We start from the raw sequence: 14,339 nt of genomic DNA, 5'->3' as shown, positions 1-14,339 counted from the left end.
TACATATATGGGTTGCCATTATGGTGTCTGCATTTCTGGCCCCGTAGTCAATAAATCCAACTAAGTGGCCTTAGGCCTTCCTAGAATAACAATTTTTTTGACTACATGAAAATAATAAATTTTAAAAAAAACATGAAAAAGTGCATAAATTGCTGCTGTTAACTAACTTTTCATCCACAGAGCATTGACTGCCGATTGGTTGATACCACATGCACCAGTATGCGCCAATATTTTTAACAATCTACAGTGTTTTTTAGGATTGTGTGATGATATGTCAGTTCAAAAAATTATGTGTAAATTGCAACTTATACCTGTACTACTGTGAAGTACGTGATGGTGGCAATATAAGAACACCACTGGTTCTGAGATGATTATATGCTGCTGAAGCTCTAGCAAACAACTCAATTACCCAATGAACCACATCAGGGTGGTACCGTCTCCGATTAATGGTCTTTGAAGCATTTTTACATTGCATTTTTAAAAAATGAGGCTTGCCACTCATTAGTGAGTGTTTTTGACTTTCAACCAAATCCTGCAGATGGGAAATGACACATTACTGTTCCAAAATTAAATGAGAAACATTTGAATCTGCATACCAAGATATCCTAATGAATTCGGTCATCCACTGTTACCAATTCTTCTTCACTAGTTGCACTGGATTTCATTTGCTGCACTCTGTTGCATTCCATTTTTTGCCATACTTTGCACACATTTTACACATTACCGGCTCTTTTTCTGTTACTGTGTTTGAAGATTAGGTGATCTAGTTTTAAATGTGTTGCCATATCTACTGGCTACATTGCAGTGAGGTGAGCGAATTATGGTTGTGCCTGTCAGGGCGTTCCATGCTTGTATGACATGTTTGTTAATATTCTTGTTTTTTCCTGCTTACTCCCGTACAAAGTTTAAAGTTATCCAACTCCCCTGTAATGATGCAAAAAAACAAAACAATAAAAGCCTAATGGTAAAAACTATCTTGTTTTAAAAGCAGGTGTTATACTTAAAAATGCATTTAAAGTTGATTTCCTCAATGGAGTAATACCCAAGGATAGTGGTTTAACTCACCATCCATAAAATGGAGCCCATTCAACCTCAACATTGCTTGAGATGCAAAGTCTACCACAAAAATTATAACATACAGAAACCCAGATTAATTCATAATAAACATAACTGTACCTTATGTATGCTTTAACAATTTTATTTTTATATTGTTCTACCAAAAGGTATTTGCCTTTTCTATAAAATGACCACTTTTCTAAATGTTGTACAACTTGTTGTTTAAAATGAATTGTTAACTTAAGAAGTGTGTACTAACTTTCAGCTGAGGACCTAATTGTTAAAAAGCTTTCTCAACACTTTTAACGCTGTGGTGTTTAACTTATGAAAGAACCTTTCTGTCAAATGGTGCTTTTCTGCTTGTCTTGGCCACAACAAATGATTTTAGCTGTAATAAACATTTATATGTTCATGGGCAATGTTACCAATTTTGTCCTGTACTGCTGTTTAGGAATTTTTTTTGGTGGCAAAGCACCAATTTTTAACTTTTTTCTGCAACCGATAATCAGCAGATCGCTTTTTTCAAAGTGATCTACACATATGAACGCTCTAAAATAATTACTGTTTAATTTTGACAACAGAAGTGGGTTAAAAGGAAATTAATATTACGTTTCTTTATGAAGCATGTATTATGTCTCCCTAAGTTGGGTCACGCAATGAGAGCACACATTTTTGTAAATTGCTGTAATGTTTCTTCATATCAGAGTTGCATTGAAATTCAGGATTGCAAATTTTAAACAAAGATTTTTTGCCATTTGCTGGCACGGTGTAGCTAACCTAGCTATTACACAGAAATACAACTAAATCACAAATACGAGAATTTAGTCTTGTCCATGGTATATTTAACATACAAAATCAATCAAACAAAAACGGTTAGTGATCCTTTTAAAACACACAATAAACTTCTAAAAACGAATAAAATACACGAGATACATGGCACTTACGTAACCTGCAAGTTTATTATCACTTCAATTCTAAAGTTATTTGACGTTTAATGCAATAAATTGCGGTTTTTTGCCAATATCTTCACTCTTCACCCATTGCCCGCCATTGTAAAGAAGCCAATGTGTACTGGTTCATTCAAGCGTGACCTGTCTGAGCGATTTCGCCGAGTTGCGCATCTAGTGAATTAAGTTATCTATGATACAACACGATCGGACACTTCTGTCTTAACCAATCAGATGTTTCTGCCGTGTCACGCACCACTGAGATTACGTTACGGACGGGTAGTTTCCTTCCGCAAAGTGCAGCTTGTTGGTTAAGTCTTCCAATTTTCGTGCTCTTTTGCCAATTTTACTCGGTTAAACGTTTCAGGGATCTTTGATTATCTGTTATTTAAAAATGTCAAAGCATTGTTGCATTCCGGGGTGTGCTGGAAAACGCCCGAACCCCTTGTACAGCGTACCAGCGAAAAGGTTTTGTCCATCTGACAAAAAGGACTGGGCTAAAAAGTTGGAATGCATTATTTTGTCACTGCGAGCTGATCGTGATATTCATGATTTGTTTTTACGAGACAGTGTCAAAATATGTGACAAACACTTTGCTGAAGAGGATTTTGTGCAAGGTAAGTCTGTTATAACTAGGTACAAGGAGTTTACAGAGCTGTATTGCATAATTTTAGACAATAAGGTGACCGACCTAACATCTTTTACAGCCAAGAAGCGAAAGGTGTTAAGGACAGGGGCCATCCCAATCTTTCACATGCCTAAAAAATTATATTCCAGTACTGCAGTTGAGCGTAGACCACCGAAACACCGAGTTTTTGTAGAAAAATGTTTATACAAAACATTTGCAACATTTGTCAGTGCAGCAAAGCAGTACGTGGCCACGTCAAACTCCTGGAAGGTTAAAAACGTGTCAGATTCCAATATACACATATCCAAATCAAGTCAATATGACCAGGAGGAGTATTCAGTTTATGTTAATGATAATATGCAAATTGATGTTCATCATTTAGGATGGCCAGGAAAAGTTACTCTTGAAGTTAAAGAAAACACAGTTCATGCAAGCCATTTGAAAATAGTCCACCAATGATAACACATTATGCAACCAGGTTAGAGTCTCAGTAGTTACAAGTTGATTTGCTTGAGCACAGGTGTGTTTATTCACAAACGATTGTTTTTTCCTCAGAAATACTGATTGCATTTTATTTGTGGAGAAGGGCCATGACATATGTAAAAAGTGCAAAAATGAAGAAGAGACAATTCAAAAAAGGATAAAAGAACGCGTCTGTTACAGAAAAGTTGTATTGCATCAACCACTACAAAAAGTTTCAGTGTCCAGATCATTAGGTTCCAGGGTAAAGGAAACATTAGTAGATAAACAGGAAAAGTAAGACTTATGTTTATTTAATTGAGGGCACTGACAGCAGTAACAAGTTTACATTAATCGAGAAAGTATCTAAAGACTAGTATGATAGAAATGTATATTTGCAGAATATGTCATTTACAAGCCCAAATTGATGATCTGTTACAAAACCCTGCAAAACAAATAACTTTAGAAAAGGATGTGCATGATGATATTCAACAATGTTTACTGACAGGCCAGTATTTTTGAAAAGGTTTATTCTGTTTAGCTGAAGTGTGAAAAAATCAATTCATATATCTGTATTTTAGAGAAGGAAAATGGTACAATTGATAAATTTCATGATCTCTTTTGGTCTCAACAAACAAAATTAAATTTAACTGAAAAAAAATCCCACCCAAGTTAGTACAATTTTTGAAAAATATATATATTGAGTATAGCGGTCATGTATATTCATCATGTGTAGGTACTCATTAATGCTGTATGGAAAGGGCCCAAAAGCTTACAAAATGTTACAGGATACTGGATTGCTTGTCTTGCCTTCTCAACGAACTCTTAGGCGATATCGGTAAAATGTCCCATTTTATCACATTTTTTTCACGAAGTGGCACATTTTTTTAACATATAATATGTTACTTAGAAACGCTTTACGGCCAGATACTGGAATTGATGACAACCTTTTAAAAAGTTTGTTTACTCAATGCAACATAAGTGACCATTCACGTCAAGTTATGGTTATTGTAGATGAGATGAAAGTAAGAGGTAAAATACAAAGTAGACCATTGATTCGTAATTGAATGAAACAATTCAAGGAACCTGCTGGTACATAATAATATGTATCTTGCAGAAGAACTTGTTTTTCAATCATCAACAAACAAATTTATTGGTTATGTTGACTTTGCAAATAGTGGCTCTGGATGCTACAACAACCAACCCTTAGCTTCACATGTTCTAGGAATATATGTAAAAGGTATGATTAAATTTTTAAGTATAATTAACTATGCGTTTTAATCATAAACATTAGTTCCCCAATTCCTAAAAAGAGTCACATTATTCTGATCAAATTTGCAGGTATCACAAATGCAACAATTTCTTACATGATTGGACATTTCGGAAGTGTAGGTGCTGTTGGATGGGAATTGACGTCTACTATTTTAAAAACAATTACCAAACTATATTACCTATCAAACCTTTGGTGTATGGTTGTAATAGGTGGGTGGACACTCTTATTGGATCTGTAAATTAAGTTTTATGCATGAATGATATTTATTGTAGATTTTTATTGTATTCGATTCCTTGCAAGGGATTTAACTGCTTTTTTGTCATTCGTACTACAGGTGATGGATGTTCAAGCAACAGGCAAATGTTCCAACAGCTTGCAGGTGCCAGTGAAAATCAAGCATGTTGTCCCCATCAACTAAATCCCCCAAAGTACATTTTTGTTGCAATCTATATTACACCTAAACTAAGGAGCAATGTTTTTTAGGAAACTGTATTTTGTCAGTGACCCTAGCCATCTAATAAAGACAACAAGAAACAACTTACTAAGCAGCAAACCAGGGGGAACTAAGTATCTTTGGAATGGAAAGGACATGACATGGTCAACTATTTGCAACCTGTACCATGAGAATCAAGCTACTGGCCCTCAAACTTTAACAAACCTGCACAAAATTTCCATTCAGCACCTTTATCCAAGCACTTATGACAAAATGAAAGTAAACTATGCTGCTCAAATTCTGTCGAACAGCATGGCAGATGCCATAAAATCCAAAGGACACCCAATTTTTGCCAAATTTCTAAAATTAATGAATGATTTCTTTGATATTTGTAATAGTTCTTTGGGGCAGAGTAACCCTAAAAAAGCACCGATATTTCACCCTGAAGATGAGCGACTAATATGGCTGGAAACATCTTTTGTTGGTTTTCTGAATCAATGGTCACAAAATGTGGAATTTAGGCGAAAACAAAATGGGGAGTATTTCCAAGATTCTGAGAAGCAACAGATGAAATTATCTAAGGCCACTCATGAAGGTTTAATATTTACAGCTCAGTCTCTTGTTGCAGTTACACGTGAGTTACTGGCACAAGGTGCGGAGTACGTAATACTAAAAAGGCTCTCTCAAGATGTTTTAGAAGCATTTTTCGGAAATGGTAGAGAGTCTGGTGGTTATAGCAGAAACCCAAATGTTAACGAATTCAGTCACAGGATGCACAATATTAACTTTACCAGATCAATTAAAAGAAACAATGGAAACGTTAGTTTTTGTGGTGAAAAAGTTTAATATTTTGTCTTTTTATGTTTAGAATTGTTTCTCTTTTTTTGTTATTGTTTTTCAGTTGTTTGTTTGTAATAGAGACTATATATACCGCTTTTCTTTGGCATTATCATTTAATGTTATGATTTGGAATGTGTGCTGGCCTCCTAACGGTTTTTCATTTAATTTTGTACTTGTGTGCATTTTTAATTTTAATTCATAAATAAAAGTATGAGTTAAATTTGACTTATATACCTATTTATTTCAAGTCAATAAGATTTTTTTCCAAACAAAAATAAAAAAAATACACACATATGTAAGTGGAAAATAGCCCATTTTATTATATTAGGAAATTAATTTCAGATCTGTTCTCAGAGAGCTTCTTGGTCCTTTTCCTTTGTTTTTCTTGGTAATAAACTTTTTCTGTTGAAAAAGTTGAGTGACACGTTTAGCATAGGCGTGGTCACGAGTGCGAACATATTTTTTAATCACTTGGGAAAGTCCATCCAGTACATAATTTATTGTGTTGTCATGCTCATCCAAGTAGCGTTCAAGTATGTGCAAACTTTCATCAATAATTTCTTCGGCTATAAGCAAGGGGTCTAATTCTGGTTTAGGCTTTGAGAGAACGTTTTTTATTTTCAGTTCAGTGGAAATAAACACTGTTTGACACATTTCGGAAATTCCCCAGCAGTTTTTGTATTTGCTCGGATTTTCTCCTCGAAGGCTTATAAAGAAAGGGTCACCAGTTTTATGGTACAGGCTTCTTATAACTCTACCACCATCATAAGTAATCTATGCTACCACCAATATAACAGCACACTTCCTTCTCAATATCATTCAGTGCCCTTTCTCCATTACTTTTGATTAAAAGGCCTGGTGAAAGATTTTTCCTGTTTGCCAAGGTTGGCAAGATTTCGCTCATTACAGCCTGTGTGGCTGTGGTCAATTGGTCGTTATAAAACAAGGTCAGAAACCTGCGCGTGAAAGCAGTTGCGCTCTGACTTGATTCGTAGGCAGCAAGGATGGAGGTGTATCGGACTCTGGATTTCATGGATCAAACTTTGGACTTTAAATTCAAACATTGTGTCGCATGCAATATTAATTATGTGTGTAACGCAGTCCCCTTAGAAAAGTGGCCAGCTTCTTCGGACAGCGCAACAGGTCACCTCTGCAATCTCCGTAATTACTGCAACGTACGTAACCAGAACACCGACAGACACCATCAAATGAAATGCTTTAATCGGCGAATACAATCAATCTCAGTCACGTAGCAATGCAGTTTTTTAACTGTGAGAAATGGCCCACAGAGGTAACTCAGTGAGTGGCAAAGCTGAAATAACATATCACACATGAATAAGGCATTATGACGTCACAGCACATACGATTCACTCACCAGCAATATGTACTTGCAGTCAACACGACTGTGCAGTTTACAGGCGATCGGATGTCACAACTGTAATATTTACATTCAAAGTTAGATTAAATTCGAACACTTTAAGTTAGAAACATATGCAAGAAAGCTTACCACGACAGCAATGCACAGAATCACAAGATCGCCAATCGAATTTCAGTTAAATTCAATCCAATTAATCTTTACAGTTCGCCACTATATTTCACAGCTGCAATAATATATAGACAAGTTAGCTTACACAACTACGACAGCATTACACATAAATTCCAATCGCTAACCAATCGACACGGGCAGAAACAGACAAACCCTGACACACAAACTTGGAAATGATATCAGCCACGCTACAGTTCGCGCATGCGCAGGAGTGACGCAACAATCAAACGTTTGTTGTGCAATGCGCAATGAAGCGTATAACATGAGGTCCCATAAACAACTAATAAGAGCGCAGAGAAATTCTTACAATGTGTTTTGTTTTGTTGCAATGTCTTAAACGACCTTTCGTACTAAGTATTTGCAACGTCTTGAACGAATTTTCACACGTAAGTGTTTGCAAACTACGGCAGAACATAATAAGCATTTCGCGTGTATATGTTATGCAACTAGTCTCGTGACACTATCGCTATATAAACAAGCATTTTACAACCCCTGAAATAGTGAACACAGAAGACAGTAAGATAATAACTAAGTGCTGTTTGGTACTGGTGTGGTATGTTCAACTGATTGTAGCGCTGTTGTTTTGTTTCGCTGAAATATAGACTTGTAAATATTAAAGGTAATGCTTGGCGTCATTTAGACTTGATTTATTCAGCAATAGGTTTGTTTGGTCAGATTTGAGTCAGATTCGGAGTGTTCCTATTGTCTGGACGGACGTACAATGCCTTGCTTTTCTAGCTTTGCGAAATGCTCTCTAGCGACATGCAGTGCCTCGGGCGACAATCGTCTAGGCCAGTGGTTCCCAAACTGAAAACTCGCTTGCCATGCAAATTATTACAAAAATCTCGTAAATATGGTAATGGATATGGATAAGTGTCATTTTCCGTTAATACATTAAGCCGCCTAAAATCACCGACAAATCGGAGAGAATTATCTCGTTTAGGCACGCAATGTAAGGCTGAACTCCAAGGGCTTGTGGACGGACGTACAATGCCTTGCTTTTCTAGCTTTGCAAAATGCTCTCTAGCGACATGCAGTGCCTCGGGCGACAATCGTCTAGGCCGACACGACACTGGCCTTCCTGACGTCACAATTCTATGCATTACATTGTGCTTAACAGGTCGGTCAACCGAAATGTGCTGAGTAAGCTCTGGAAACTGTTTTAATATGCGCCTATAGCGATCGTCTTGTACACAATCAACGTCGTTAGGAGCGACACTTTGCCTCTCATCAGCTATTTTAAAACTTCGCGCCACCTCTCCTTGTGGCTGGACGAAACAATCGTTCTTAACTGAAAAAATGCGATTAGCGGGCCTTTTTCCCGTTTCCTTTTTAACCCGCAACAAACGTTTGCCTTTTACGTCAACTAACAACTCAAAATTGTTCAAAAAATCGGCGCCTAGAATACAAGAATCAACGTCACAAACAAGAAAGGTCCACGTGAAACGACCAAAATTAAAATTAAGAGACAACTCAACTTCCCCGTACGACTGGAATTCGTTACCAAGCGCACATTTCATATTTACAGGTAAACTTGGACAAAATTCACGTGCCAAGTTACGGGGAATAAGGCTCAGCGCACTACCAGTATCAACAAGAAAATTCAGCTTATTATTTTTATCAAAAATGGTGAAAGTACGAAAACGTTTCTTGCCCTCTGCATCGTTCACCTTTTATGAGAGGGACGCTGCCCGTTTTTTTGACGGTTAAGAGCGCAAGGTGGAACACACGTTGTCGCATCAGACCCATACATGTTATGATAATAACATAAATCAGGAGATGGCATCTGAGGAAATCGAGGACCCTGATGTCTTGGCTGCCCGCCATAGTTCCATTGCCTCGGGCGATATTGCGAGTTTGGGACCCGACCGTTCGGACGATAATTGCCATTTCGTCCTCTATAATTATTATACCCATTGTACCCGCCATTCTGCCTTCTAGGTTCTTGGAAACGAGGGGCAACAGACGCAACCGTTTGAGCCGATTTAATAGCCTTCAACTCCTCTGTAACTTCACGCAAACGCTTTTCAATGTTATCGTTTATCAGGATTTGCGTGTTAGCAAACATATCTTTATCACCAGAGACATTCGCAACCCTTTCAACCACCTTATCAGGCTGAAACCTTGTTGGCTCGCTAATCAAAGTGATTTGATCAGCCTTTTCAGCAAACGCGTCAACTGACAAGCCATAATCAGGCGCCAGAATCATGCGGATGTGAGCTGGCAACCTGTCATAAAACAACTTTTTCAACAACTTTTCAGCGTCGGGACTCAAATCCTTGTAGTTACCAAGAAGAATCTTCATCCTATTCAATAAGACACTAGGGCGCTTATTTTCCAACGTTACATCATGCAACAACTCATGAACCTCAGTAATAGGATTGCCACCAAATGCCTTTAAGAGGGCCTGCTTTAAATTATCGTAGGTACGGTAACGGACATCTCCTAAAATAACGTGGCCAATCCTTTGCGCTTGCTCTTGGTTAAGCGAAGAGACAATTAAATTAAACTTCACCGCGTCAGAAGTTACTTGGTGGGTTTGAAAAGTCATTTCCACCGATGCAAGTCACAACTTTACAGAATCCTGCCACATCGGAGGTATTTTAATTTTAGCGACGGATGATGCGGCAGGTGCAAGTTCGCTTATACCAAAATTAGGTGCAGGAACGACAGGATAACGAGACGTGGAATACGGTGCACGCGTTGCTTGGCTAGGCGGTAAAAACAACGATGCGGCTTGGTTAATAGTTGACGGCTGGACGGAATAACTCAATTGCGTTTGAGGCACGGAAAAAGACAATGCTGCCGACGGCGTTTTTACAGAATTGGCCGGCACATTATTATCTGAAACCGTACAATGCGAGGTAGCGCTTGTAGAAGGCTTATGGCCCTTGATATCGTTATACCAATCAGTATCGTCGGACCCAGTTGATTCGCTACTAGTATAAACTATAGCGTCCGAACGACCAGCGTTAGGCATGGTAGCGGCACGAGATGAAGCGTACATATCTGGCGTTATCAATAACTGTTCAGAAGGTTTACTGCCTTTTAAATTGAGTGCGTTCTTTAGGAATCCAGGAACGAGACTAGTTTTATGCGTCATTAATTTAGGCGTTGTTCACAGCGATATTATCAGAAGGTTAAAATGCGAAATTCGATGTATCACAGGAATCCGATACAGAGGCACTAAGATTTTGGGTCAGTGTCGTTACTGCTGGTTCCGCGCCGGTATAGGTGGCAGCCTTTTCTGAAGCTTCAGTCCATAACTCCACTAATTTAGGGGGATCTAGTGCATTTTGAGAGTGATTGGGCTGGTGTTTTCTTTTTTTGTGCATATCCATTCCTTTCAAAGATGTGAACTGCTTTAAACATACATCACAATTTACGCTTGAATCTTCGTTTTCCATCATAGATAGTTCAATTTCAACAATAATCTGTTCAATTGCCTCATTGAAGCAAGTACTTTCGTTTTCATCCATTTCAAAGTTCGACTTTACACTCGACGGTATGTAGCTAGCGTCTACAAGCACTTCCACATGTAAACTCATTGAAGCGTGTGACGGCAGAAACAAAAAAAGAAAAAGGCAACTCTCACGCAATGAAACCAACAAAGAAAAAGGCAAACGAGTGTCCGATCGTGTTGAATAGCAGAGTTGGGCATGGATCCGGATACCGGATCGTGATCCGGCAGGATCTTCGTTTTTTGACGGATACCGGATCGGATCCGGATGCTACTTTACAGCTGTCGAATCAGGATCCGGATTATCCAATCCATTTTTTTGTACAACATACTCAGGGAAAATAATATAATATTTGTGAATTTTTGTATAAAATATCATTCTTTCCCCCCTGCATACTGAGTGCATACTGCATAGGCCTAGTGCACAAAATATCAGGAAGGATTACATTTTTGTCAAGAAGGCTGAAATTGTATGGGGCAAGTATTCAAGTAACCGCCGAAGGCAATATAAATAGAAACTTGAATTGAACATGTTTGCTGTGTGCCGTGTGCAGTTGTGCACCCTTATGACTCATAAGGTTATGAGTGTGTCCTGTGTTTTTGTGTTGTAGTAAAATCTGGTTATCACATGACATAGTAGGCCTACCGTAAACAGTAACGTGCAACAAGGGAGTAAAGGACGCGTTATACGCCGTTATAGAAGGTGAAATTTTGATGACTAAGAAGTTGCATACTTCAATGGAGGTTATATTTCTTTTATGTTGTGAGATGTTAATATTTCTTTGTTGTTTCAGGCTAGATGTTACATTTAGATAATTTTTGTAGTGAACTAAGCAGTTCTAATAAAATTAGAAAATTTTCGGATATTTTTCGGATCGGATCTTATTGTTGCTCGAAAATTTTGGATCAGGAGCGGATCGGAAAATCACAATTCAGGATCGGATTTCGGATCTCAAATTTCCCGATCCGCCCACCTCTGTTGTATAGTATCATTGGTCGCACCAACTACAAGTTTCGTGGTGTCGAAAAAAGTTACCTGCACTACTTACGTCTTTGATCGAGTCTAAACGAGTTACCTGTGGCATTTTCGAGTTACGTCGCACCAACTACAAGTTCCGTCGCGTCAAAAAAGGTTACCTGCACTAAATACGGGTTTAGTCGCGTCTAAACGAGTTATCTGGAGCATTTTCGAGTTACGTCGCCTGCCTGCAAAAAATTCGCAAAACTTACGAATCTCCCCGCTAATGTTTATTGACCCCTTTGGTTAAATAGAGAAGTCCGATCACGCCTAAAACCCTTTTACATGCCACCTCTAATTCGCGCTGGTATTTTCAGTCATCTTGATCTACTTAACAATGATGGTGATTAGGAACTTGCCCTCAAATTTAACTTTAAGCCAACAAATCAAGATTTCACCAATTTTATCAAATTAGTCGCCGCAATCCCAGAGAATTGGGATACAAACGACCGACAAACCAACAGAGTACCCACTGAAACTGAACCAACTTGGTTGCATACCACAGCCCTGCGCGGCACAATCAAAGAAACTTACACCTTCGTAAAAGATCACACATCAGAACCGCCAACACAAGAACAGAAAAAATGGGAAACCGACATTGGGATTAGTACAGAAAAGCCCAACTGGAGGGAGGTGTACAGGAACACGTATAACTGTACCTTAGAAACAAAATTAAGGGCGTTTCAAATCAAATTAAACTTAAGAGCGGTAATAACAAATAATAAACTATACAATTTTGGCATAGTAACTTCAGAAAAGTGCGTTTTCTGCCAAAGTTTCCCTGAAACCACTTTTCATTTGTTTTACACTTGTAAAGTTGTCGCCCTATATTGGGAAAATGTTACTTCTTGGATCTCTCGCAAACTATTACTGAATATTAAACCGAATGTAGCGTTATGTTTATTTGGAACCTATTCGTACAGTTCTGTTACACCATTGTTAAATTGTATATTTTTATGTGCCCGGTTTGTAATATACCAATGTAAATATGCACAAAACAAACCTACTGTGAACAGATTTATTAACGCATTAAAAATAACGAAACAGTCTGAACTAATTATTGCTACTAAAAGAAAAAAACGTGCAGAGTGCTTAGTCAAGTGGTCTGGCCTCTGAATGCCGCTAAATACTTAGCGTTTGTCTCTTTGTTCTGTTGTACTTTCATGTATCTGCCTTTCTTCGTGTCTTAGTTATCGCAATAATAAAAAAAAACGCTAAAAAAATTCTATAACTTAGCCTAAAGGAAAAAAGGTTACTGTAAAAGCAAGTTTTCGCATTTCTTTAAATAGCTTGTTTTCGACTTTGTCGCCGGTCCAGAGTTGCAAGTCGGGCCAGGCTTTTCGGGCCGGGTTCGGGCTTAGGTATTTGTGAGAAAACGGGCCTGACTTACCGTTTCCGCCACTGTTTTTTTAAATAAAATCGCTCAGCTAAGTAACAATTCTCTAGCTTTGACCTAATGCCCACCTTCCTCTAAAACGTATTGTTTACCCCATTGTCTACTATTGTTCATTGTGTTTGTTGTTTTTATCTGTTTTCTTTCTCATCCTTTGTTGCAAGGCTTTCGTGGATAGGCCTGTTAATCAAAATTTCGGGCCTAAACGGGCTTTGCAAAAACGTTTCGGGCTCGGGCCGGGCTTATACTTTCCGGTTCGGGCTCACATTTCGGGCCCGCTTGCAACTCTGCGCCGGTCTACTTAGACTATTTTTGGTCTTCTAGTAGTCTATTTTTAAGTCTTCTATTAGTCGTTTTTCTTCTATTTTTCTCCCTTTGGGGGATGTGGAAGCTGATTTAATCGTTCGCCTTTGAAACGTTTACTCAAGAATACAAGGAAAGAAGAGACACCCTGTGTGGCTGTTAATCAGCAGCTGTTATTGAGATACAAAGATCAGACTCACCAAACAATTTGCAATGAACATTATAGTTTACACTGTAGCCGCCTTTAACAAGTCGTCATCGAGGCAGGTTCGCCTACAAAGTGGTGCCCCGAAGTTACTACACGCATTCCGAACTCGTTTCCAGCGCAGACAGATGTCGCTACAAAATGGTACCTTACAAGTGAGGTTCGCACAGCACGTTCAAAGTGGTGCCCCGAACCGTTCGAATAAGTCGTCATTTGGACAAGGGTTACTCACAGATTGCCCTGACGCTCGACCGAACTTACCAGAGACTTTTCGAGCACAACCAGACATTTTAGTTATGTGCAGCGCCACCGACATCCCATGGGAATCAGAAACAAAAGAGGAGGAACAATCCGACTTCCAAGATCACGGAATTAACATTCACGCGTTCGCGCCGATGGAGACGTGTTTCCTTTCTTAAGTAAGTGCGTGTGAAATCTGCTCTTGACTATTTTCTATGTTGTGAAATGTATATTTTATTCGATATGTAACACTTTATAAGATAAATCAGCTTTGTATACTTGCATGTTTAGTTGTGTGTATGCATTAATAATTTGGTACATTAAAAATTAATATAGCCTAAGTAAATATTTTACGAGTGTCAAACTTTAAACGTGTGCTTCGATGTGTCTCACCGTCAATTTATGTTTCACGTTTCATGTCAATGGTTTTGTCAAGTCGGAAACGTTCTTGTTTTACTACTAACGCTGCATGATATGTATTGACTCCCTGGCTTGAGCTGTTTAATAAGATCACACATTTTCCACACTCAAATATTAG

At 38.3% G+C, this 14,339-nt stretch overlaps 2 protein-coding genes across 2 annotated transcripts; both read right to left on the bottom strand.

Annotated features, from left to right (window-relative positions):
- Window positions 1–1,876: 1,876 nt before the first annotated feature.
- LOC145239722 (uncharacterized) lies at window positions 1,877–13,353 on the bottom strand. The gene is given in 4 exon segments (XM_080103119.1): window positions 1,877–6,349; window positions 6,351–6,388; window positions 6,420–6,656; window positions 10,349–13,353. Coding segments are annotated over 4 exon segments (750 nt in total). The 5' UTR covers window positions 10,731–13,353; the 3' UTR covers window positions 1,877–6,256.
- On the bottom strand, window positions 6,841–10,324 carry LOC145239719 (uncharacterized). The gene is made up of 3 exons (XM_080103118.1): window positions 7,144–10,324; window positions 7,012–7,071; window positions 6,841–6,948 (listed from the first exon to the last, which is right to left on the bottom strand). Exon 1 carries the CDS (start codon window positions 9,731–9,733, stop codon window positions 8,849–8,851), a length of 885 nt encoding a protein of 294 aa, XP_079959244.1. The 5' UTR covers window positions 9,734–10,324; the 3' UTR covers window positions 6,841–6,948; window positions 7,012–7,071; window positions 7,144–8,848.
- Window positions 13,354–14,339: the final 986 nt, after the last annotated feature.

Source organism: Phallusia mammillata, chromosome 7 (genome assembly GCF_965637545.1).
Source record: "Phallusia mammillata chromosome 7, kaPhaMamm4.hap1.1, whole genome shotgun sequence".
Taxonomy (NCBI): Eukaryota; Metazoa; Chordata; class Ascidiacea; order Phlebobranchia; family Ascidiidae; genus Phallusia; species Phallusia mammillata.
The sequence above is the reverse complement of the archived record's forward strand: the minus strand, read 5'-3'. Positions and strand labels throughout refer to the sequence as shown.